This window comes from Typopeltis vanoorti, chromosome 7, assembly GCF_054136105.1.
Source record: "Typopeltis vanoorti isolate ZY-2024b chromosome 7, IOZ_Tvanoo_1.0, whole genome shotgun sequence".
Taxonomy (NCBI): domain Eukaryota; kingdom Metazoa; phylum Arthropoda; class Arachnida; order Uropygi; family Thelyphonidae; genus Typopeltis; species Typopeltis vanoorti.
This window is the reverse complement of record NC_143555.1, coordinates 33,990,259-34,016,803: the sequence shown is the minus strand read 5'-3', so window position 1 is coordinate 34,016,803 and position 26,545 is coordinate 33,990,259. Positions and strand designations below refer to the sequence as shown.

Below are 26,545 nucleotides of genomic sequence, written 5' to 3'. Positions count from 1 at the left end.
GTTGTGAATGTGAAAGCACTCACAACTGACTCTGGCAACCCATTTCATTCATTTACAACTCTCCAAGTGAAAAGTCTAGTCCTCACATCCCTACTAATCACACTTTTACTCAACTTCCAGTGATAACCTCTTGTTCTTCCTCCTCTAGACAAGTGCTGAAACATTCCCCCTGCATTAATCCTATAAAACCCTTTAAATGTTTCTATCAAAACCCCTTCTCTTTTTTTTTTTTGCTCACAACCAACTTCTGTAATCGATTCTTTCACAATCATCCTCAATCTGGCTTCATACGGAATGTTCCACAGACCACCCATCATCTTATTTGTTCACCTCTTAATCCTCTCCACCACTTTCTTATTCCCAAGAAACTTTGGAGACGAGACCTGAGCACAGTAATCCACACACGGATGCATCAGAAACTGCATTCTTTCACTGTCCTCAAAGAAACCATGTCAACAACACATTCCAAAAACCTACTCAGAGCAACATCAATGGGTGAAATATCAATAACAGTTATACCTCATAAAACACTCAATTCCTGTAGAGGAGTGATCTGAGAATGAGATCTCCTAAATGTTTTTGATGCAGAGGTATGTTCAGAGCTAAAAGATCAGTGGGTGATAGTATGAGGTGCACCATGATCCATAGGGATGGTCACCTGGTTCCAACCGGAAATATCATCCTTGCATCTGGTACTTCTAAGGCTCCAACATTTGTTAACACATTCACTTCCACGCTCCTCAGGCATAGTTTGTTCCCGCAATGGCAAGTGCTTTCGCATCTTCAAGGTCACTACGAGTAATCTTGTGGCCGGCTTATCAGACAGAATTTTGTTTCATACAGCAACTACGAATAATCTCGTATCACCCCACTTATATATTACATGCGCTGACAACTGTGTTTATTGCATCTAGTCTCTAAAAACCTTCAGTTTTGCCATGACCAGTAAAAGAAAACTTAGATGAATTTAATGAATTCATCATCGCAAATGGAATGATAAGAGGGAAATTCTTTCCATTTCAAATATGCACAAATTTGAAATGGTTGAAGCGAAAAATCGGAATGGTAAAATTCAATTAAAACCAAATATCGTTAGGGACTATAATTTGGGTATGTCAGGCATTGATCTTTCTGATCAAATACTTTCTTACTATTCTGCCTCACGAAAGACAATTAGATGGCCAAAGAAATTGGCAATACGCATCTTGATATATACATTTATAATGCGCATAAATTTTATAATATAATTACTGGAAGTGCAATCACTGTGTTTAAAATTTAGAGATCAATTTATCTCAGTTTTTGTTGGAATGGATGAACTTACAGCATCACAGAATATCAGCAGGATTCAGGATCTTAATTATTTGGAAATCTTACCACTTACAGAAAAAAAGAATCGCCCGACAAAGCCATGGCGAGTATGTACACGAAACAAACAACGACGCGAAACACATTATTATTGTCCTGTTTGACAGGAAAAACCACCATTGTGCATGGATAATTGTTTTAAAGTGTATCATTCGTAATTTGAATAAATTGTTTTTTTTTATTGATTTCATTTTATTATTTTTATTGATTTTATTAGTTTTAATTTGATTTACAGATTACAGGTTAACTCGTGCTTGGCATAGGAGGTCGGTAATCGACATACGAGTATATTCATAGTTGGCTTCTGAGGCACATATATAATATACTATATTTTAGCTGAAATTACTTTCCTTCTACCAAGTCCCCAGATGTGCTCCCTTCTTTATTCACAAGCAAAGGGTCCAAATTAAGGTACTTATACTAAGTACCTTAATTATAAGTACCTTAACTCGTGCTTGGTATAGAAGGTCGGTAATTGGCATACGAGTGTATTCGTAGTTGGCTTGAGAGGCTCATATACCAACTACGAGTATACTCGTAGTTGGCGGTGTGCATGTTAAAGCACAATTGTCCTGTACATTCCTAATTCACTAAGATGCTTCAAATGCCAGAAATATGCAGATACTTAAACTGCATGTCATAGCTCTACCAACTGTTCCTGATTGTGATAGTAAAGAGCATGATAACCAGTCTTGCTCTGCAAAGAAAGCTAAATGTGTAAACTGCCAGTGTGATCATTCAGCATACTCCTGTGCATGTCAGAACTGGAAAGAAATACAAAAAATATGAACAGAACAAAACATATATCAGGCTGCACAAAGAAAGTTAGCCACCACCACCACAGCTGCTCTGAGATCCTCTTATGCTGAGAAAATAACAATTAAGACAATATCAACAGCAACTCAACCTCATATGTCTATTCCACCATTTGATAATTTCACCATACCCAAACTTTACAATCATGACTGTTTCTTTGTTGAGCTTATCAATCGCACAATGTATGGTCCCTCTCCACAAATGTTTCTGTTTAATGTTAATGCACTTGTGAAAAAAAAATTACGGTAAGGTTATTACTTGAAGACAAACAACCAGGCCCTTATGCAGAAAAAATGGATACTTTGGTTTCCACTGAAAGCTACTTGAATTTACCCAGTGATCTCGATACATCTGTTGATGTATTGGATATTTTTCCAGAGGAAGAGATCGACACTGGTCATCCATACTTCCCAAAATCTAATGAGAAATATAAACCCCATAAGGGAAGTCTTCAACCTCTCAAAAATCATACAAGTCTACAAAGCCTTAATAATAGGAGGAAAATTTTTGCAGTGGAAGTGTCGTGGGTTTTGCCAGAATATCAGCGATATCAAGCATATGCTACTGAAAACACAAACCTTTTTGTTTCTGTTTGCAGGAAACTTATTTAAAACCCAATGAGGATCCTACATTCAGGAATATCACTCTTATATACAGGGACAGAACTGGAGATGGACCTGCACATAGTAGAGTAGTTATACTCCTTTCCATCATGTTCAGTTTAATACTGCTCTTGAAGCAGTAGAGATTTGTTTGTGTATGGGGGGTTTCTAATTCCAGTATGCTCAATATATTTGCTACTGTGTTCTGAATTAAATGAAATTGAACTCAATCTCATAATGCAACTGCCTCAGTTTAATGGTTGACTCTAATGGACATAACACTTTGTGGGATAGTGCCACCACAAATAGATGAGGTCATATCATTGAGTGAATGCTCAACAACCATGACCTCTCCTTTATTAATAATGGAGTAAATACCTTCTTCCATATGCCTTCTTATTCTGCTCTTGATCTTAGAATCTGCTTCCCTTCTGTTTTTCTGCTGCTCATGTGGGATGTTGATGAAACCACATATGGAAGTGATAACTTTCCTCTTATCAGCATTATGTCTTCACAGGAACCATGTCCTCCTGCATGGATGCCCATGTGGAAAATGGACCAGGTTGACTAGAATATATTTCCCAACTTGCAAAATTTAATACTTGAAGCAATTAGCCAAACATGTGTTAATGGAGCAGTGAAGTATATCGCATATTGTATTGTTCATGCAGCCCCCAGAGCAGTTCCAAAAACATCATCCAGATTTACACTCTACCAAAAGTGTTGGTGGAACTGAGAGTGCCAAGCAGCCAAAAAAGATCGAGATAGAGCTGTGGGATATATTTTGTAGCAATGGTGCACCCAGAATTTAATCTTGGGGGGGGGGGGGGGGGGGCAAGTTGAACAAATAAAAAATATTTTTATCTGTTCAACTAAAATGCGTTAAATTTCATTCATTAAATAAAATTCATTAGGTGATTATAAAAATTTATTTAAAGAATAAAATCCAGTTTTCTTTTCTTTTTACAAGGCTCTTGAATTATTTCAGTCATGGTTACATTAATCTCTCTGTACATATAATACAGCAAAGCCAGTTCATTCAATCGTGATTGTGTTATGGTAGATCTTAAATAGGTTTTTAAAAGGCATAAGTTAGAAAATGACCTTTCACTGATGCATATTGTTACCAGAAGTGTTGCAAATATTTTTAATAAGCTATAGATGTTAGGATATATCATTTTGTCACACTTTGAAACTGCATCAATGGCATTTTTGCATGGAGCTATTGCAAACAGTTTTTCAAATTTCTTACACCACAACTTGAATTCGGTGTTCAAAATTGCTGGATTTGTATAAGGCAAATCACTGGCATAAAATTCACACAACTGACAAAAATGTTCCATTGCACTTGCTGTTGGAGCATCGTTTCCATTTGGTAGAAGAGAAAAAAAATTTTTTAAAATGTTGCAGTGCTGAGTGAAACGATCCTGAAGTTGAGTCAATATTTGATCAATAAATGGAATGAAAATAGTTCTCCTGAAATACTCTTCTACAGAATCAGCTGGAACATTGGACTTTAATTTTATTTTGATGTAGTCTTTGGTTTTTTAATGTCAATATTAAAATTATTGGCTTTTATGCATGCTTCATCGTAAATATCTTTAAATGAAGACGCTGGTGTTTTACGAATGGTATTTAATTGAGCCACAACATCATCAACAAAATTTAGGGCAATTAAGAGATCAGATTTTTGCATTAATTTAGACAATGGTAAGGTGTACGCAAATATTTTTTGCAAGCTAAATAAAGATATTATAAAACCAAATTCACACAATGAATTATTCAAAAGTTTTGCGTTAGAGGACGAGTCTCTGTCTTCCCAAGAAATGATTGTTTCAAGACTATGAATCACCGCATCATATAATTCCACCATGGTCATGATGGCTTCATGGTGTTCCATCCACCTAGCCGGGCAAACTTGGCATAGTTTCTGTCTCTCAGTATCCGGTGTATATTTATCAGTGTTGTCAACAAGGACGTCCTGTCTCTTAGGGGTATTAAGAAATTGTGTACCTTTTCAATTATGCCAATTCAATTTCTTATTTCAATCACTGATACAGCATTTCCAATTGCCAAATTCAAACTATGTGATGCACAATGAACATATAAAGCTTGTGGATATATAGATGATATGTGAGATTGGACACCATTAAACTTTCCACTCATTAATGTGGCACCGTCGTAACCTTGCCCACGTAAATATGACAAATCGATGCCATAATTATTTAAGCTTTCTAATATTTTGTCGGATAAGTTTTTTCCTGTAGTGCTTGTTACATGAACAAATTGTAAAAATTGTTCACATACTTTGTTGTCATTTTCTTCGTCTATATCTGGCACACAAGGAAAGATGTTTGGTGGTAGAAATGTCACAAGTTTTATCGGCAAGAATTGAAAATCATTTCGCTGAATTAATTTTTTCAACCAAACTTCAAAATTATTTCATTACATGCATTTATAATTTGATTTTGTATGTTCCAGCTAATGTAGGTAGCGTTTTTGGCAGATTGTTTAAAATGTTCAGCCAAGTTTTTTTCCTCGCCCACATCGATTCTCGTTCTTAACAAAGCTCAAATTCCTTCATTGGCAATTGGCTTCTGTTCAAATGAAAATTCTGCATAATCATGATGTCCTCTCAAAGGTATATTTTGCCGACCACATAAAATTACTGTTTTTATAATTGGCTCTAATCGTTTCCGATTAACTGCAGCTTGTGATGCACTATCTACATCAATTTGTCGATTGATTGGAATACATTTTCCATCTCGAATATTCTTTAGCCTTTCGTAAGTCATAACAGCCGTTATATGATATTTTGTTTTTTGATGATTATTAAATTTTTCAATAGCTTTCTTCCAATTTTTATAACCTTGCGTAACTAACTGCCCAGGTGCTTTAGATTTAGATTTTCCAACATTAGCAGGTGCAAAAAACACACAATATTTACAGTACACACTATTTTCAACTTGAGAGTACAACACAAGTCATGTGTATTGAAAATTTCGGTTGTGAATTGCAGCACAGGTTGCAGGAAAATTAAAATTTGGTTCTGGTTTCCACAATATCTAAATTATCGTCAGAATTAAATGTTTGTTCTTTCAAAAATGCAATGTCATGAGAATTATTAATAACTAAGGAAGTACTTTCTTCTGGATAATTTGATGGTTTTGTCAGACCTATGACTTGGGAAACCAAATCCAAATTGATATTGACAATATTAATAGTGCCAACATTGCTACTAACATTTGAATCATTCATCCTTTTTTTGGTTTTTTGAAATAGTTCAATAAAATACTCTGCGTACGTTTTTCAGCCATAATTTGAAGCACAAAATCCAATAAACAAAATAAAATCTTTTACAAATTTAACTTTAACTTCAATGTTATTAGAGAATTTACGTACGGTAAGATTAAATATTCAGAGATGGAAAGAAGTTTCAAGTTCAAGAAATGCTTTTCAACAAACTCAATGTAAAATAGCACAGAATACGAGTGTATCGCACACAACCTATGACTGAGCATCTGCAATGATGCGCCAATACATGATACCCATATAATCCTCTCTGGCCCGGCTCGGACAGCATTTCTCACCCTTTCTAAGCCCAAGGACAAGTAAAATGCCTAAAACATTTCTATTATTATTATTATTATTTCGGGCGACTCCAGGGAGGCCTTAGACTCATCGAGGGAGGCCCAAAACATCATGTCCACACAACTATACGACATTCTCACAGTATCTATAATACCTTGCCTTGAACTCGCTCACCATCATAGTACCCACAACAGACTCTGGCAGCTTATTCCACTCATTTACCACTCTAAAAGTAAAGAACCCAGTTCTAACACCCCTTTTAACCACACTCTTGCCCAGCTTCCATAGGTGTCCCCTAGTTCTCCCACCACCAGTCCTGATCTCAAAAATATCCTCTGAATTAATCCTATAGAATCCCTTTAGCAATTTGAATGTCTCAATCATATCTCCCCTCTTCTGCCTATCAACTAGTTTCTGCAACCCACAAATCTTCAACCTGTTCTCATATGGTTCATTCCATAGACCTGCTATCATCTTAGTCACTCGCTTCTGGATCCTCTCCACCTCCTCCCCATCAAGAAGGAACCGAGGTGACCAAATCTGGGCACAGTAGTCGAGATGAGGTCTTATCAAGGCTCGGTACAGAGGTACAATAACTTGCTTGTCTCTGCTCGTCAAGGTATTTTTCAACAACCAAGTGAGTTGATGAGCTGATTTAGCTACTTTTGCAATGTGCCCCCTAAACTTCATCTCCCTATCCACCAACACTCCCAAGTCCCTGGCCTCATCAATCTCTTGGAGTACAGTTCCACCAATGTGGTATTCTGCTGCTAATCTTTTCACCCCAAAATGCATAACCTTACATTTTGTCACACATTAAATTGACATCCATTCTCCTTAGCCAGAACTCCAATCTAGCTAAGTCATCCTGCAAGACTTTGACATCTTCTGCATTCACTATCGCCCTACCCAACTTTGCATCTTCAGCGAACAAATGAACTGTTCCACTTAGATCCTTCCCTATATCGTTAATGAACAGATTAAACAGCAGTGATCCATGAACAGAACCCTGCGGCACACCACTAGTCACAGGCTGTCTTTTGGACTCTACTCCTGAATAAACTACTCTTTGATATCTCTCCATCAACCACCCACCTATCCATTCCCATATGTTGTAGTTTACGGATTAGAATTCCATGTGGTATCCTGTCAAAGCTTTTGCCAGGTCCAGCGGTATCACTATAAACCCATTTCCCTTATCCAGTTCAGCCGTCACCTTGTTATAAAACTTGAGCAAGTTACTGAGGCATGATCTACCCTTCACAAAGCCATGCTGTCCTCTGTACAGTATCTCATTTTCATCAATCCATTCCTGTATTTTTCCCTTGACTACTTTCTCCAAGACCTTGACAACGACTCCTGATATGCTGATCGGTGTAATTTGCAACCGTAGTCTTGGATCCTCCTTTATGCAGTGAAACTATTTTCCCCTCTTTCCACACCTTCAGGACCACTAAGTTATAATTTTTTTAAAAAAGTATGTTGGATTACAAACATTTGGGAAAAACTGTGCCATTTATAACTTAATAAATCTAAAAGCATTTTTTGAATACATATGGAAACATAATTTAGAAGTAAATGAGTAAAAGTGTATCATCATTGAACAAAGTTTTAATTTTTATTAAACAAATAAATAATATGATATAATTATTTACTATTTACTTTTAATTAGATGGATGAGCTTCTTGCATTGCAGAGTTGCTGGATATCTGGCTCAATATTGGTCAACTTCAGTCGAAGATCAGCACATACACTAAGACGAATTCTGTATTTTGTTTCTATTTGAAGGAGCGATGAAAATCCTCGCAAAGATAGGTTGTAGAAAACTGCATGACTTCTTCAGATAATCTGGGAAATTCACTTCTCAGTGAAGGTGAGATCCAGAATCAAGCCAATCCACGTTCACAGAATTGCATTTTAAGCCCACTGTGACTTGAAAGCTCAATTAGCTGTTCTTTTTTCGATAACGAAAGGTCATTCTCATGACTGGAAGCCTGAAATGGATCATGAACCCACAGAAATTTCTTATAAAAGTTATTCGGAAAATATGTTTCCAAATTCTGTTTCAGAGTTTTGAGGTGGATACAAACGCTTTCCCAGTAGTTAAATTCTAAACTGTTAAGTTTCGGGGCCCTATAGAAAATAGCCAATTGCATTTACCTTTCCTTTTGAATACTATCCAGGGAAGCTCCAAACCTCCCCGTCCCTTTCATCGCACGTTTGTAATCAGGTGACTGTTGATATTGACTTTATATACACATTGAAAACTGTAAACAATTGTTGAATAATAACACAATAATGTAGGCATAATTACCGTAAAGGGAGAAAAGTCACAAAACAGAAAAATGTTCCTACAAAATAACCAATTCTGTTTACCTTTGAATGAGATCCACTGGTTGAGTGTCCAGCAAGTCAGCAAATCTTTCCTTTCGTTCAGCACATTAATATTATCACATTGCAACTGATCGGAATTCTATGTTTCTGTGGATTTGTTACAGACCTCTTTCTCTTCATAAACTACACACAAACTGTCATTACAAACTCGTTTTGTGTTATCACTGTCATCCGAGCTATTTTTTCCGTTTAAAGATGTACTTATCCATAATTGAAATACTGTACTTACTCGAATATAACTCGCCCTCACATATAACTCGTACTCCTGATTTTACTTTCGAAAAAGAAATTAAAAAGTTTCTCATATACCTCGCAAATGATCGTCTTCTTCTTCTTCTTCTACAGCTTCTCCCACTTAAGTGGGGTCACTGTTTGTTATGAGTCTCCTCCACACCTTCCTGTCTTGGGCTGTCACCACATCCAAGTTCTTCATCTTCAAGTCCTCTTCTACCAGCTTCCTCCATCTCTTCTTTGGCCGCCTACGCTTCCGCCTTCCTTGCACATCCATCTGCATGACCCTTCTTCCCACATATTCGTCCTCCCTCCTCATCACATGACCAAACCATCTCAACCTTGCCTCCTGTATTTTCGCTCCTAAGTTCGTAACTTTCACTGTTCCCCTGACATAGTCATTTCTCAGATGATCCTTTCTGGTCACACCGCACATCCACCTAAGCATTCTCATCTCTGCTACTTCCATCCTGCTGATGTTATTTTTCCTCAGGGCCACAGTTTCTATAGCATATGTCATAGCTGGCCTCACTACTGTCCTATAAATTTTGCCTTTCAGATTGATCGGCACCCTCTTATCGCATAACACTCCAGCCATCTCCCTCCAGTTCCTCCAACCCGCTTGTATTCTGCATCCCACTTCCTTCTCAGCTCCTCCATCTTCTTCCACTGTTGAACCTAAGTATCTAAAGTTTCTCACCTTCCTGATGACATTTCCTTCCAGCTCCAGATCTGTCTCCTGGCCACCACCCGCTGCGCAGCACATATACTCTGTCTTACTTCTGCTCAGTCTCATACCTCTCTCTTCCAGTACTTTTCTCCATCTTTCCAGTTTAGTTTCCGCTTCTTCTCTTGAATCTACACACAGCAAGATGTCATCTGCATATAACATTGTCCAAGGTGCATCTTCTCTCACCTCCTCTGTTACCACCTCCATCACAATATTAAACAGAAACGGACTTAATGCTGACCCTTGATGTAAGCCAACTGTTACTTGAAAACTTTCTGTCTGTCCTAAACAGGTCCGAACACTTGTCTTCACATTTCTGTACATTTCCCGCACCAACCTGACATATTTCTCCGGCACCTTCTTCTCCCTCAGACACCTCCAGACTTCTTGCCTTGGCACTCATATGCTTTCTCCAGATCAATAAATACCAGATGTAGCTCCCTTTGTTTCTCTCGATATTTTTCCATCATCTGTTGTAACCCAAAGATAGCATCTGTTGTTGATCTACCAGGCATGAAGCCAAATTGTTCCTTTGCAATCTCCACCTCCTCCCTCATCTACCATCAAGAACCCTTTCTAGGATCTTCATTGTGTGGGACATCAACTTTATTCCTCTGTAATTTTTACAGTCTTGTGCATCCCCTTTACCCTTGTAGATGGGAACAAGAGTACTCTCCCTCCATTCCTCGGGTATATTTTCCTGTTGGCAAACTTTCATGAACAGGTCCCACAGCAGGTCAATTCCCTCTTCCCCCAGTGCCTTCCATGCCTCCACTGGAATTCTGTCGGGGGCCCACTGCTTTTCCATTCTTCATCCTCTTCATGGCCTCCGTCACTTCCATTCTACTGATGTTCTGCACCATCCCCTCAGAAGGCTGCCCATCTCCTCTGTGAGTCCTTGCATATTCATCATTCAAAAGTCCCTCAAAGTATATTTTCCATCTGTTTCTTATGTCCACATCCCTCCATAATACTCTTCCTTCAGCATCTTTGATCTGCCTCACATGTAAGATGTCCTTAGCTGCTTTATTTCTACATTTCGCTAGTTGGTAAATTTTTCTCTGTCCTTCCTTTGTTTCTAATTGATCATACAGATCTTGATATGCCATGGCCTTCGCCTGTGCCACAACTCTCTTGGCTTCTTGCTTTCTCTCTTTGTACACCTCTCTGTCCTCTTCCACTCTTGACTCATCCCACTTCTGCTTTGCCTTCCTCTTAGCTGTCACTGCCACTTGTACATCATTATTCCACCACCAACCCTCCTTCTGCTCTCTAATCTTTCCAGATGTCTCGCCAAGCACCTCGATTGCACAGCTCAGGATTACTTTTGAATTATGTTTCCACCAATCTTGTACACTTTCCAGTCCATCTGAAATCCTCTCTAACACTCTCTCCCTAAAACGATTCCTCACACTCTCCTCTTTTAAGCGAAACCACTTAATTGTCTTCATCCCATGGCAACCAGAAGTTCTTATCTTCGATCTTATTTTAATGTATGCGCACAGCATTCGGTGTTGTTGTGCTACTTGATCTGTTGGAATTACTTTACAATTTGTCACAACTTTAAGATGTTTTCTTCTAGTCAAAATGTAGTCAATTTGTGAGCTGTTGTTACCACTTCTAAATGTTATCAAATGTTCTTCCCTCTTGAAGAAAAACGAGTTCACAATTGCCAGATCAAATGCTACTGCAAAGTCCATAACCCTCTCTCCTTCCTGGTTCATCATTCCCACTCCGTGGCCACCATGCACCCTTTCACAGTCTCTATTCTGTCTTCCTATGTGCCCGTTCAAGTCTCCTCCGACAATCACCATCTCATTTTCTTCCAATTCCCTCATTTCTTCATCTAACACGTTCCAGAACTCATCTTTTTCCTCTGCTGTACAACCAACTTGCGGGGCATATACACATAATACGACCACCCGCTCTTCTCCAAGACCCAATTTCATTCGCATGATCCTGTCGTTCCTTCTACCCACGTCCAGTACTTCACCCTTCATTCTGCCACACACCACAATTCCTACACCATTTCTTCCGTCGTTATTCGCTCCAGAGTAGAACAATTTATATCCATCTCCCAGTTGCTTTGCCTTTCCCCCTTTCCACCTTGTCTCCTGCACACATAAAATGCCCAACTTCCTCTTCCTCATCAGTCTGCCACCTCTCTTCCCCTTCCAGTCATGCTTCCAATATTCAGTGTTCCTACTCGCAACATCCTCTCCACCTGCTGGGCTCGCTTCTTTAATCGCACCCGCCCTTGATGCGGTAGCCCTCGTCCACTTCTCACAGCTGTAGGGCGATGTGGCTGCGCGTCGCTTAAGGGGTACGCCCTAGCCCTTATATCATTTTCTCTTCGACTCATAATCATAGTTTGAGTTGGCACTGAAGTTTTCCGACCAGATGCCCTTCCTGACATCAACCCTCACATTTATCTGGGCTTGGGACCGGCACCTATTGAGGCTAGCTTGCCTCCTTCGGTGGCTGCATAAGACGAAATGACTTAGCAAGATAGGAAAGACTCACCCCTAGCCCTCGAATACTCTAATAGCATCAGGGGGAAGGAGCAAGGAGAGGAGAAAGAAGCAAAGAAAGAAGAGGAGGGACCAGTCTACAGAATAATATAACAGATATATATTACATGAAGTAAGGCATGGTCCAGCATCAGGATATACCTCGCAAATGATAAAAAGCTGAAACACATTCAGAGTGGGAGATAGTAATTTGCTCCCCAGTAAACAACACGCTATATTGCATAAATATATTATATATTGTATATTGTATAAATATACAATATATTGTATAAATATCCACTATATTGCAGAGGCAAGAAAAACAAGTACTTTTATTATGTCAGTGAATAAGGTACCAGCAATCTGCGTAATATATTTCTCAACAAATAGTGCAATTAGAGACAACTGGGATAAAACGATACTAATTAATGAATCACATGCCCTTTCATACAGAAATTATGCTATTTAGACTCGAGCAAAACCATATGTTGCACCGGCACTGAAGTTTTTGTGAAGGCACAGTATCTAACTAAAAACTATTGTTATTAATTAGATGTGTGTGAGTTCGCCTTCCCCAGAGCAGCAGTAAAGTTCAACCGAAGGTGTTAAAACTTAGAAATATATATATATATAGTGAATGTTGTTATGGCAGTTTCACATGGAATTCAGTTGAAGAGAGTTAGCATTTCAACTCAACTGGCAGCTTGCTTTTATCTTTCAGTCGTGCGATTTCCTAAAAATATATTAATACTGGGGTTAACTCACAACACATTTTGTCCAAGTATTACTTAGCACTTCTGAAGATATATTGAGCCTTGGTTGAAGGAGGAACCCCTTTAACAATAAAAATCAATAAACAACAAGCAATTGGTTGAAATGTGGTCATGTGGACAACACGTTCACTTCAAATCTGACAAAACAGCAAGGGAAAGTAGAAGCAATAAAACCATATTGTTGTTCACTTAATCCCTCTTTTATTACTCGTCATTCTGCCACTACAAATTAAAATAGTGGCAGAATGTTCGCGGAATGAACATTCTGCTGCATTTTATTTCAATAATTTTTACTTATTCAATTTTAATTTGTTTTGTTTGGATAATTAAAATATATAGATTTATTTGGTTAATTTAAGTCTGCCTGTGGACCACGGGTCGAGAAACACTGCTATAGGATACACTCACCTTGTTTGACTGCTAATTCATAAGTAGTATAGAAATAGAAGACACAACACAACATAAATAAAAAAATGAAGTGGAATTTTAATTAGAAAAAGTATTTTGGAAAATGTTTAGTGTATTTTAACTTTTTCTTTTTTTTTGGGGGGTGGGTGGGCTTGTCTCCCCCTCCCTAGGTGCACCACTGTTTTTGTAGATATCATAGCACAACAAACAATAGCATTTAAACATGCTTTGGCCAAAGTATGTTATGTGAAATGTTGGAGTCAGAAACAATCCTGGGTGAAATTTACATTGTCAATTAATCAAACTAGAAGTGCAAAAATTGTATGGGATAAAATCCTGAAGATGAAGGTAGATAGAGAACACACCATTTGTCTACCTTGGATCATAATACATATATTATTGCTGATCCCAAAGCTATTGCAGATGCTTTGGGAGCAAGCATTGCAAGGATCTCGGCATCCTCCTGATTTTTTTTAATTTTGAAAGAACAACAAGGAAAACAGTGGCTGGGCTTTTGCACCAATGGGATTCATCTGTACAATCAGCCATTTGTTAAAGTGGAGCTGAAAAGAGTTCTTTTGCATTCTTCCCACTAGCACAGTAGGCTTGGATGACATCCATTATGAGATGATAAAACACCACCCCATCATCTTCTGAACACTTCTGGACTCTTGACATAAGTCAGTTTTCATTGCTATCCCAAAGCCAGGCAAAGATTCAGCTAAGGCCTATAATTATCGTCTCGCATTGCTCTGATTAGCTGTTCCTTTCAGGTCTTGGAAAATATGGTAAACGCAAGGCTTAGAAATCAACAGACTTCTTTCTAACACACTATGTGACTTTCATAGACGCCCAACTTTGGACTGTTTGGTCCATTTAGAAACATGTATAAGAGACGCTATGCTGAAACGAGAATACATAATTTTACTCTTCTTTGACATTGAAAAAGCCTATGGCACAGCCTGAAGATATGGCATATTAAAAGATCTATTTAATTTTGGGTCTGATGGGGCACTTTCCTGTTTTTATTAAGAACTTTCTCTCTAGCTGTGTATTCCAAGTCTTGAGTGGTAAACATGTTAGCTCAGCCATATCTTCAAGAAGAGGGGGTTCCTCAAGACTGTCTTATGTGTGACCCTCTTTGCTGTTGAAGTGAACTCAATTATTGAACAGCTTCCTCCTACTCTAGGTAATCATTTCTGTCAATGCTTTCACATTTTTCTTCACTCCTGCAAATGAGTCATTGAAAGACAACTTCAACAAGCAATTGATTGTCTCATCATGCACCTTTTGTTGTGGGTCCAGGTTATTTGCCAAAAAAAAAACATCCACACATACTTCTGCCAGAACATATTCTCCATCCCAATCCTGATATCCCCATAGGTCCAGAGGCCAAGTTTTTGGGAGTCATCTTTGACAGAAAATTGACTTTCTTTGTACAGATGAGTCCCAAAAACTTGGTCTGAAATAAGTGCAAAAAAGCAATAAACATCCCCAACCTACAGAATGGGGTGCTGAATGAATGTTCCCTCCTCTGCATTAATTATGCACTTTGTACATTCAAAGCTTGATTATGGGTCCCAGGTTTACAGTTCTGCAAGGGAGAGCAAACTTTGGTGGTTGGACCCAATCCATCATCATGGTATCCAATTATTAATTCTGGTGGTGTGCGAATGATTGACATGAGAGAGAAATGACATTCTTACTTATTTACTTATCTAGCCGAGCCTATACACTCAGGTTGTTATCAGACTTTGGCTAAATTGCATGATGTTTTTAAATTTTTACAATGAATAACACGCTAACAAAACATTAATTTATTGAAAGACATTTGATTATAAATTTATTTATACGAGATACTAAACCTTGTACATATATTTTATATTATTCTTTGATTTACCGCCTTATTAATCTATATATGTATCTCTCAACACCCTGCATACTGCTGTAACCTGTGTCCTGCCTTAGTATGATCTTTGCTCTCTTTCATCATAAAACCGCAAATCAGTCACTCAGTTTAGGTAACTTGTGTAGTACAGGGAACTTGTTTCTCAAGTTCCCTGTACTATACCTTGATTACTAGCAGATTATAAAACACAAACTTTTGTCCTAGTGGCAGTCATCTTGGAATAGAAAGACTAACAATAAACTTTTCCAAATTAAACCTGAAATTAAATGAGGGCAGTCTTTCTTGTCTGTGCAGGGTTTGAACAGTTGAAGTTGTTCTTGCTTGGCCCCATCTAGGGCATAGTCATTTCACACACTTCTTTATTGATGGATGATGATATGCTTTCATGTGAGTACTGTAATGCTGGACTAACTCTCAGTCATATTTTGATTACTCCAATTTCAAGAATGGACAATCATTATTTTAGCTATATCCACAGAATGTCTGAGCCCTGTACCCTCAGGCAGATTTTATCAGACTCAACAAATGTTTCTTTTGTTTTTAAATTTTTATGGAAAATTAATATCTGTAACCATATTTAGATCCTTTACATTATTTTTTTATACTGTGTTGTTTTTTTGTATATGTATATTTAATACCTTGTTTGTTTTTTTATTTATGTTTCACGAACTTTTTTTACACTCTTATTTATGGATCATTTTAGACCATCTTCTTCTTCTCATCAATCTTTTTATACTTTAGAACTATATTTATGTGCATTTTTATCTATAACCAATTTTTACTGTTTTTTTAAATTATATACTAGTATGAAGATTTACTGGGACAGTATCTCCACAGCTGCCCTTACACCACAAAACATCGAATAAACAAGCCTTGTACTTTCACTTGCTTTCTTTCTCCTCAATTAAGACTTCAAATACTATCCATAATTTTGCTGATTATAGTACATTTCATGTCTTCCTACCATTTTCAATGAAATAATGACTTCAATGCTACTGAAACATACTTCTGCATCCTTTCTATCATGAAATTTCATTTCAACTTCCTTTAATTTGATAAAAATGAACTAGAGCTTTACTGTATTTTTCCTATCACTTTTTAATGACTTATAAGCCAGCAGATATATATTTTTCTATAGTCCTTCTTAATGGATGCATCAAACCTAAATGGTTAGCACTGCTGGCATGGTTGGTCGATTGTTTAGCATATCTGCTTTCCAGCCAACAGGTTGAGTTCAAATCCTGGAATGGGGATGATGTATGTAATTGTCTTTATGAGAAAGATGAATTTCATTGTCTGGTGTGAGTCCACTGGCTTGCTCATTAGAGGACTAAAGTGGCTTTAAAAAACTCCATGGTTGGTGTCTCTAATGCACTACAAGTTTACAACTTTTTATGGGTGGGAGACTCGAAAAAAAATAGAAAAGAAAAGCACCAGATAGTATCTCCCACTTCTCCATCTGTCTATTCATTGGACATCATCAGATGTTGTATGGTCACTCAGTTGTTCAGTGATGTGCCACACTAGTCCTTGCCAGGTGGTGGTCCTGTTGTATGCTTTTCTGGAGGCTTCAACTCTTTGAAGATGAGTTGCTTCACACACCCCATCCATCCATCTCACTGATGGCCTATCCCTTTCCCTTTTTTCCAGGAACTTTACATTCTATTACTGTTTTGAGAAGTCCTCCTTCCATCCTTTGAATGTGTCCAAAGTATTTGAACTTTCTTCTGTCAATATCCTTAAGGAGTGTTAAAGTTCTACCAATGTTTTTTGGCTATACTTTGGTATATGATATGTGGAGATTTTTGGTATCTGGTATATACTTTAGTATGTGGAGATTTTCCATCCCTCCAGATTTTAAACAAGTCTCTGACTGTTGCTTTAGTCATTCCTAATCATCTTCTGATGTTTAATAGTTGATCCCAGGTACTCGAAGTCTGACTTCCTGAATTCTTTCTCCACTAAGGGGCACATGTTTCTCTGGAGCTTCCCTATCTTTATTTCCTTTGACAACCATAATCTTTGCCTTGCTAGGTTCAGCAAAAGTCCTCTGTTCTTACTGATCTCATTCATTTTATCGAGGATTTGACCTAGTTCTTTCTTGTCATTACAAAGAATGCTGTATCATCAGCATACCTCAGATTACTGATCAATCTGCCACCCATCCTAATTCCTATATTAGCTCATCCAGTACTTCATACATGATGTCCTCACATAGATACTAAACAGGTAAAGAGAAAGAAGGCATACTTGATTCTATTTCAATCCTGAAGCCAATAAAATCTAACACCTATTCTTACCATGGCTTCTTGTTCACTGTTCACTGATGGCCTATACAAGTTAGCTGTCAACCTGATCATGTGTTGAGGAAAACCCATTATTTTCATTACTTCCCGCAGTTCACACGCTGAACATACTGAAAATAGTCTATGAAACACGTTACCATAAAAACTTGCTTGCATGAGAGATTAAACTAATAGTTCCATAGTTCTTGCAGTCCTTCATATCTTATCCTTCCTTCTTATGTAGTGGTATGAAAACTGACTTCTTTCTTTCTGGAGGCCATGATCCTGTTTCCCATATCCTTGAAATCTATGAAACATCTTATCCCTCCATCCCCAGTGGCCTTAATTCTGATAGTATTCCATTTGCACCCAGGGTCTTACTGTTGTTAAGCTGTTTAACTGCTCTTTGAACCTATGCCTAAATGGAGGAGGTTCCAAACCTAAATTTTCTTGATGAGGGATGACTCCTCCAAATTTTCCTTATCCTCTCTGCTGTACAGTTCCTCACAGTATTATTTCCATCTGTTTTTGATTCCAGTTCTTCTGTTAGTACTGCTCCATTCCTGTCTTTGATGACTTTCAGTTTGGTCTTCAACTTGTGTTTTAGGTCACAAACGAAACATCCTTTTATAATTGTGCGTTCTCATCCGGAATCTCTTCACATTTCTTAATATAAAAAATTTCCTTGTCCTGACTTCTTTATGCAATCTCTTATATTCTTCAGTCTCTGTGTCTCTTTGTTTTCTCTGATATCCATGGGTCTCTTGGTCTTCTAATTGGGCTGAGATACTTCTTGGCTGCGTCCTGTATTATAACTGCAATTCCTTTTCAGAGTTCCAGAGAATTTCATTTGAATTCTCCTTACTAGTCTTCAAAATATCAAACCGAGTTGATGTTTCTTCTGTGAATCCATTAAGCATTACTCTGACATCCAATCTAGTGGGACTTACCTGACTCAGAAGATTTTGGAGTCTCAGTCTCTCTTTGGCTCATACTAGTTGATGGTCTGTACCACAGTCTGCTCCAGGACAAGTATGCCCATCAGGAATACTTATCTTCCACTGTTGGAGAGCCAGGATGTAATCGATATGGTGACTTGACCTATCATTGTTAGATGTGGGTGTTTCTGGAAGCGAGTATTGGTAATAACTAATCTCTTAGCATGGACAAATTCTAACAGTTTTTTTTTTTTTTTTTTTTAACCATAGGTGTTATGTTCACTCAGATCAACTCAGGCCTAACTCTCTTACTCTTTCCCACTGTTGCATTCAGGTTCTCTAAGATGTAAAGTACATCTCTCCTTGATAGGCATTCCAGAATGGCCTGTGGGTTTTTATAGAATTCCTCACTCTCTTCATCAGGACTATCTGTTTGGGATGCATAAACTACCACAATTGACACATTGGTAGGATGAGCTTTAAGTCTAATACAAAGTGTCCTGTCATTAACAGGATTATAACCAAGAAGAGCTTTTGCCTGGACTTTCCACAGCCATCTCATCATGATTTGAATCACTTCCTGAATAAACAACTAGCTTATTATCCTATCTTTTGACATGATCTTCTCTATTCCATATGGTCTCTATAATTCCCATGATATCACTTTTATACCTCTTCAACTCTTTGCAGACAATATCAAGAGTACCTATCTGTAGACCCCATACATTCCCTCAAGGTTAAATCCATACTGTCTGTATTCCACATTCACAATATCTCTGACTTTTGTTGGAGACTAATATACCTCTTGAACAGGACCCCCACTGCCTAAGTCCTGAATGCTGCTCTAATTATTCTGCACCACAACTGATTCAGCATGTGATGTATTATAAGGCACAACCATATTAGCATTTTGGAGTGAAGTCAGTGCAAGGAAAAAAAAAATGTGGTAGGGTTTCAGAGATCCTTTCCACATATTTGGGAGGTTTTGATCCCAATTCATCCCAAGTTGGCCAGGTTGATTGGGACTTTAGCCTACTAAGCGAGGCAAATACTTAAAAGATAAGACAGACTCACACTGCATAAAACGAAATGAAATAGCAAAATAAGAAAGAAGGAAGAGGAGGGACCAGTCTACAGATAATATAACATATATATTACATGAAGTAGGCATGGTCCAACATCAGGTACCTGGGATTTGCCACTCCTGTATTCTAAAGTGAGCCCTTGTGCTCTCCCACTTCTAAAAATGAGTTTACAATTATCTTAAATTAAAACATTTTGTACAATGATAAAATGCAGTATTATAAATTACTTGGCATATGAGATATTTTAAAATAGTGACATATTAATAATTTTTATGTTTTAGTTAAATATGAAAGTTGAAGAACTGGAAAGCAACTTGGACAAACTTCTTCATACTATCAGTAATCATAAACCCCAGGGAACTACAAGTAAGCATGATTTCTTGAAATACTATGTTACAAATTCTATAAACTATACTTATAACGTAAGTTAAAAACAGTTAATAATCAACAGTCCTGTTTCCTACTAGTACCCCAGAAACCTTTGGGATAATTCTAAATTACCACATTAAAGCTTCTTAAAATGTGAAAGATTGTGTTTAATGAAAGCTCTGAACCTTATAAAGCTGTCTGATGTGCGCAAGAGAAGATCCGGGAGGCCTCGCACAGCAACAAGTCCTGCTTTCTCTGCTATGGTGTTGAAACAGTTTACATGCTCGCCATAGAAGTCTACCACACAATGTGCATGCGAGACAAGAGTTAGCAGTGCAAGCATATGGCACATTCTTAAAGCAGCTAAATGGAAAGTTTACATCCCAAGATTATGACATGCAATGAATGAAGAGATCCTGATTGAAGAATGCAATATTGTGAGTGGTTTCAACATGTTTGTGTTTACTGGGCTCCAGAAATCCAGGGGTTCATGTGGACAAGGCAGTCAATTTACTGGGTCTCAATGTCTGGTGTGGATTGTCATCTAGGGATTTAATAGGACCATTCTTCTTTAAAGGTACTGTTACTGGTCAAGTGTACCTAGACATGCAATGGACATCCATTTTACCTGCCATTCATGCACTTTATGGGAATGATCAGTTTCTCTTCCAGCAAGATGGTGCATTACCACACTACCACTGAGACACGAGAGAGCTTACCTCAATGAGAGTTTGTGGGGACAATGTATAGGATGAAGAGGTGCAGGTAACAACCTCCCCCCCCCCCTTCCCTTTGTTCTCCTGATTTAACACCGTTGGACTTCTATCTATGGGGGACTCTAAAGGATAGTGTATTGTAGAAAACCAGCGACACTGGTGGCCCTTCGGAAAGAAATTAAAACAGCATGTGCAGCAATCCCACTGGACATTTTAGCCAACATTTCCCAAGTAGTATTTCAACATAATAATGTCTGAATGCTAATGGTAACTATTTTGAGCATCTTGTGTAATTGTAGAAGTGAAAGGTAAGTTGTATTCATCCCTTGGTTTCTTTCTGTATAAATTTAGTATTACAATTTTTATACTGGTTTTTCTTTTGCTGAAGTGTGTATACATTTTTTTTGACAGACTCTTTATTTGTGTGTGTGTGTTTGTCAGTTTGAATTCTTCTTCTCTTCATCTAAGATGGGTTGAGTCTTCCATTGAGCAGGATCTTCCAGTCTTCTCTATTCCTTGCTTTTCGAAAAAGTTCAGCATAAGTTCTACATCATGAAATGATGTAGAACTTATACTTCTTTATTGATTTCAGCCAGATGATTCTTGCTATCCCTGGTCTTCTTTTTTCATTTGTATATATTTTTTAAAAGTATTTATTAGGATGTTAGGCAGTCTGTGTCCATGTGTGCAGCATGGCCGAACCATCTCAATTGTTGTTTTCTAATTTTTCTAATATTGTCTTCTTATATGATAATTCTTGTCTAACTGTGCTGTTTGTTTTCTTTTCTATCCAACTTCTTTTATTTATTTTTCTTGAGCATTTCATTTCAAATGCCAACAGGTTTTTCTCTTATCTTTTCTTAATTGCTCATACTTCTGCTCCATAGATAACTATTGGTATAATTATTGATTTATATAATTTGATTTTGGCTTGTTTAGATATCTTGTTTGTTTTCCAGATTTTCTGTACTTTTGTCATGGTTGTCCATCCTATCAATATTCTGTGTTTGATTATTTCGAGTGCATCTATTGTTTCTGTTAGTTTTGATCTAAGATATATGAAGTTATCTACTTGTTCTATTTGTTCTCCATTTAGGGTTAGCTTCGTTCTTCCCTATTTTCATCACTTTTGTCTTGTATATTTATTACCATGTCATATATTTTACAGGTTTTAGTTCATTTGTGGCTCTTGCAATAAGAACAAGATTATCTACATAATTTATATTATTTATATTAAACTTTTCATATTGATTCCAGTCTCATTATCTGTTGCATTCTTTACAACTTCTTCTAGATATATATTGAATAGGCATGGGGATAGTAGACATCCTTGCATTGCTCCTTTTTGGATCTCTATGGGTTCTGTTGTGAATGTGTCCTTTTTAATCATTGCATTTGTCTTAGAGTAATATTTTATCAGAAATTGTATTATATATTTATCTATTACTTTTTGTAGTAGAACTTTAAGAAGAATTTCTCTATTGATGCTATCGAAAGCTTGTTTAAAGTCCACAAAACAGCAATATAGGTCTTTATGATCTTCTCAGCTGAGTTCTGCTAATGGTGAATAGTTTCCTCGAAAACCAGCTTGTTTGGTGCCTATCAGTTCTTCATAGGTGCCTTTTTAATCTATTTTGTATAATTCTTATGAATATTTTATAGGTGTGGGAGAGGAAATTGATTGGTCTATAGTTTCTGCAATCTCTTTTGTCTATTTCCTTGTATATTGGGAAGATCTTTCCAGTTCTCCGATCATTTGGTATCTCTCCTGGCTCCATATAACCACAGTTCAGTAGGGATAGTATTATCTGGTGCTTTATTGTGTTTTATTTGTTTTATTGCATATCTGACTTCTTCTTTAAAAATTTTTGGGTGATTGTTATTTTCTTCTGTTGGCATTGTAGTTTTATTTCCTTCATGAAAGATAATCTTAAAATGTTCGACCAGATTTTCCTTATCTCTTCAATATCCCCGGTTTCAGTCATCTTGTTGTTTATCATTGTTACTGCTTTTGCTGAGAATTCCTTATAATTTCTCTTGTAGTGTCATGGAAAACTTTTAGGCTGTTTTGTTAGTTTGCTTCTTGATATTTTTTAGCTTTTTCTTCTAGCCATTTTTCTTTGGCTTTTTTAGCACAGGTATATATATCAACTTTATCTTTTAATGCTCTGTATTTTTCTCTATTCTCTTCGTTGTTTTGTTTGGTTATCTTGGCCTCTCTTTTTTTCTTTAGTTGTGGATAGGATTTCTTGGGTCATCCACTGATTGTTTATTTTCGGTTTGTTACCTAGAATATCTTTTGCAATTGACAATACTGTTTCTTTTCCTTCTTCCCAATATTTTCCACTGTTCTGAGAGATGAAGGATTTTAATCTCAGGTGCATCTGTTCTAAAAATTGACTTCTGATGGAAGTGTCTTTTACTTTTAGCTCTTTATTGAATCTTTCTTCTTTACTGTTATTATTTTTCCTGTTAAATTTTATTTTCACTTTGGCAGTTAATATTTCATTGTCAGTGTCAAAATCGAAATTTCTTAATGTTCGATCATTATTTACTGATCTTTTCCATTGTTTGTTTTCTTGTGTAGAGGCTTAAGTGCTGTGAGGACATTATGTTGGAGGTTTAATGGATTTTTTTACAACACTCAGAAAGAATTAAATTAGAATTTAATACTCCTATATTTCGTCCTAGTCACTAGGACATCTATGGGGATTACAAAAACAATTAATGTAACATGCACATAAACACTTACAATACTAAGCCCAACCACGTGGGTGACACTAAAGTCCTATCTAGGTGGAGCGCCCTCTAAGGGCGGTAGTAGGTGTCCTGGAATGTAAGGTGGGACCTCTGGTGATGAGTGTTTCCCAAATCTTCGGAAGCTTAATGCAACCGTATTTGTTAAGATGTGGTTGGTTTCTGAGAGCTGCTGCTTCTAAGAAAAGTCTCTCTTTCTTGAATTTGCTGTGGTGGAGCATGGTGGTTTTCTTCCATGATACTCCGTGGGTGGTGTCCAAAACATGGTCAGCCAAGCCTGAATGGCCATAGTTGTGTTTAACGATGTACGACTTGTGTTCCTCCAGGCGGATGGGTGCTGATCTGCCTGTCTGTCCAAAGTACGTAAGCTTACAGGAACAGGGTACTTTGTAAACTCCAGGCAGAGAGAGAGAGAGAGAGGGGGAGCTGATCTTTCGTAGAACGGATAAGGGTAGCAAGTTTGCGGTAGGGCTTATATGCTGTGTGTAGGTTATACTTTTTTAGTATCTTGGCTATTTTTTCCAAAGTTCCTCGGATGTAGGGTATGGTGATGGCATTTTTAAATTCTTGTTGACGAGAGGGATGGGGAATGGGGGAGGAATTGATTATTTTTTTGATACTGTGTGCGCTGTAGCCATTGGAGAGGAAAGTTCTGTGTATGTGGTTAAGCTCAGTAGTGAGGGCGGTTCCACTGGAACAAAGATTGTGGGCTCTCTTGGTAAGGGTTTTAATGATGCCATATTGTTGTGAGGGGTGGTGGTGGGAGAGTTTGTGAATGTATCTGCCTGTGTGTGTGGGTTTTCTGTATACAGTGAAGGCAAGTGTATCATTCAGCAGGCGCATGACTAAGGTGTCTAGGAAGAGTAAACAATTGTTCTTTTCCTTTTCTATAGTAAACTGGATTCTTGGATGTAGGCTATTGAGATGAACGAGGAAGAAGTCTAACGTGTCTGGGCCATGAGGCCAAATGGAGAAAACATCATCTACATATCTTAGCTAGATAGAAGGTTTGAGTGGGGCTGAGTCTATGGCTCATTTTTCGAAATCTTCCATATAGAAATTGGCAAGGGGGGGTGAGAGGGGGGAACCCATGGCAGTTCCTTCTATCTGCTTGTAGATTTTGTTATTCCAAGAGAAATACCCAGAGTTGATCGCAAAGGAAAAGAGATCTAAGATGTCAGAGGGGAAAACGTTTTCTAAGAGAGATAAAGTGTCAGTTAAGGGAATATTGGTAAACAAAGAGGAGATATCAAAGCTTACCAATATGTCTGTATTGTTCAAGGTTAAATTTTCTGTGAGGGCTTTAAAGTGGGTCGAGTTTTTTATATAGGAAGCTGAATTTCCGGTGAGGGGGGACAGAGAGTTGGCCAGCTGTTTAGACAGTCTGTAACAAGGTGCATTGGTGGCATCTACTATAGGTCTGAGTGGGGAATTGGGTTTGTGGATTTTTGGTAAACTGTATATTCGGGGGGGACGGGAGCGGACAGGTTTAAGTTTTTTCATGACGTCAGGGGGCCAGGAGGTTACTTTTTTAAGTAAGATTTTTAATTTCTTAACTTGTGTTTTTGTGGGGTCGTGTTCTAGCGGGATGTAGGTAGCATGATCGCGGAGGATAGTGTTCGTTTTACGATTGTATTCGCTGATATTAAGAACAACTGTGGCATTACCCTTATCCACTCTGGTGATGATGATACTTTTTTCTTTGCGTAGTTTCTGGAGAGCCATGCATTGGGCATAAGATAAGTTACTTTTTGGAGGCGAAGAGTGAGCGAGGATGTTGGCTACGTTGAGTCTGATGTTGTTGGCTACCTCCGACGGTAAGCGACCGATCCCCCGTTCGACGTTAACCATTACATCGAGCACCGGCACTTCTTTCGGGGCGACTGCAAAATTACGGCTGAGGCCAAGGGCGCTGACGGCATCCTCGTTGAGCCTTTTGGAAGAGAGGTTAATTATTGTCTGGAGTGGTTGAATTTGTGGTTGTGATTTGTCTTTAACCAGGTTGCTGTATTTCTTGACGTGTTTGTTTTTTATTTTTTGAAATTCTCTCTGTGCGGAAGTTTCCGAAATGTCAGAGGGAATCGACCAAAGTTCAGGGTTAAGAACAGTGGAGAGCTCTGTATGTAGGTAGCCAATGGCGGCATTCGTCACTGCGAGGGCAGCACGAGTAGAGGCGATTTGCTTGCGTAGTAATGCTAGGCTGACACGTTTATATACAGGGTGTTCGGGATAAATTTGACATATTTATAATTAATTATATTTTTCCGTAAGTTACATGTATTAACACACACTTCTCTTCATTTAAAAGTTTGGACCCTTCTTCATTCATATACAAGATGTCAGAAAGGATGGATAGCTGGAACCCACCTGAATCATGGAAGAGAATAACTTGTATCATGATGATTCGTGCCCGCCATCAAAATAAGGATATTACGACTGCTGCCCAATGCTCCCTGAATACAGTAAAAACAATCAGGTATGAACTAGAGACTTGCAATGGTGACTACGAGGATGTAGCAAGAAGAAAGATCCCTAGCAGACGATCTGATTGCGATCGTACAGCAGAATTCCTCGCAAATCTGCAGGAACAGGTGTTGAAGAACCCTGGCATTGGAATTCAGGCTTTGTTCGTGGAGTTGCTAACTGTAGTCAAGCCCTGGATAACAAGGGTAGCCAATGGTAGGCCGTATGTATGGCAGCAGGATTCGGCCCCTTGCCACACCTCTGGGAAAAGTCAAAAATGGTTGTCTGAAAATTTCTACGACTTCACCAGTCCAAATGTTTGGCCTCCAAACTCCCCAGACTTTAACCCCATGGATTATTTTGTATGGGGCGCAGTTGAAAAAGACACCAATCGCACTTCCAGTAATACAAAAGCCCAGTTAATGGATAAAATTAAAACAGTTTTTGCGGCCCTTCCCAGGGAGACTGTAGCATCAGCTTGTTCGAGGTTCCGAAGCAGAATTGAAGCTGTGATCGATGCTAATGGTGGTTATTTTGAGTAAATCTTGTTGATAGTATTGTAATTAACTCTGCCCGTAATGTTTTTTTGTCAATTCATTA

General features: G+C 38.0%; 1 protein-coding gene across 3 annotated transcripts in view; it reads left to right on the top strand.

Annotated features, from left to right (window-relative positions):
* Positions 1–26,545, top strand: part of mRpL1 (mitochondrial ribosomal protein L1) — a 386,771-nt gene that overhangs the window by 265,361 nt on the left and 94,865 nt on the right. For all 3 annotated transcript variants that reach the window (XM_090395205.1, XM_090395206.1, XM_090395207.1), the window contains exon 9: positions 19,922–20,006. In XM_090395205.1, coding sequence (XP_090251331.1) covers positions 19,922–20,006 — 85 coding nt within the window. The remainder of the gene's footprint in view (positions 1–19,921; positions 20,007–26,545) is intronic.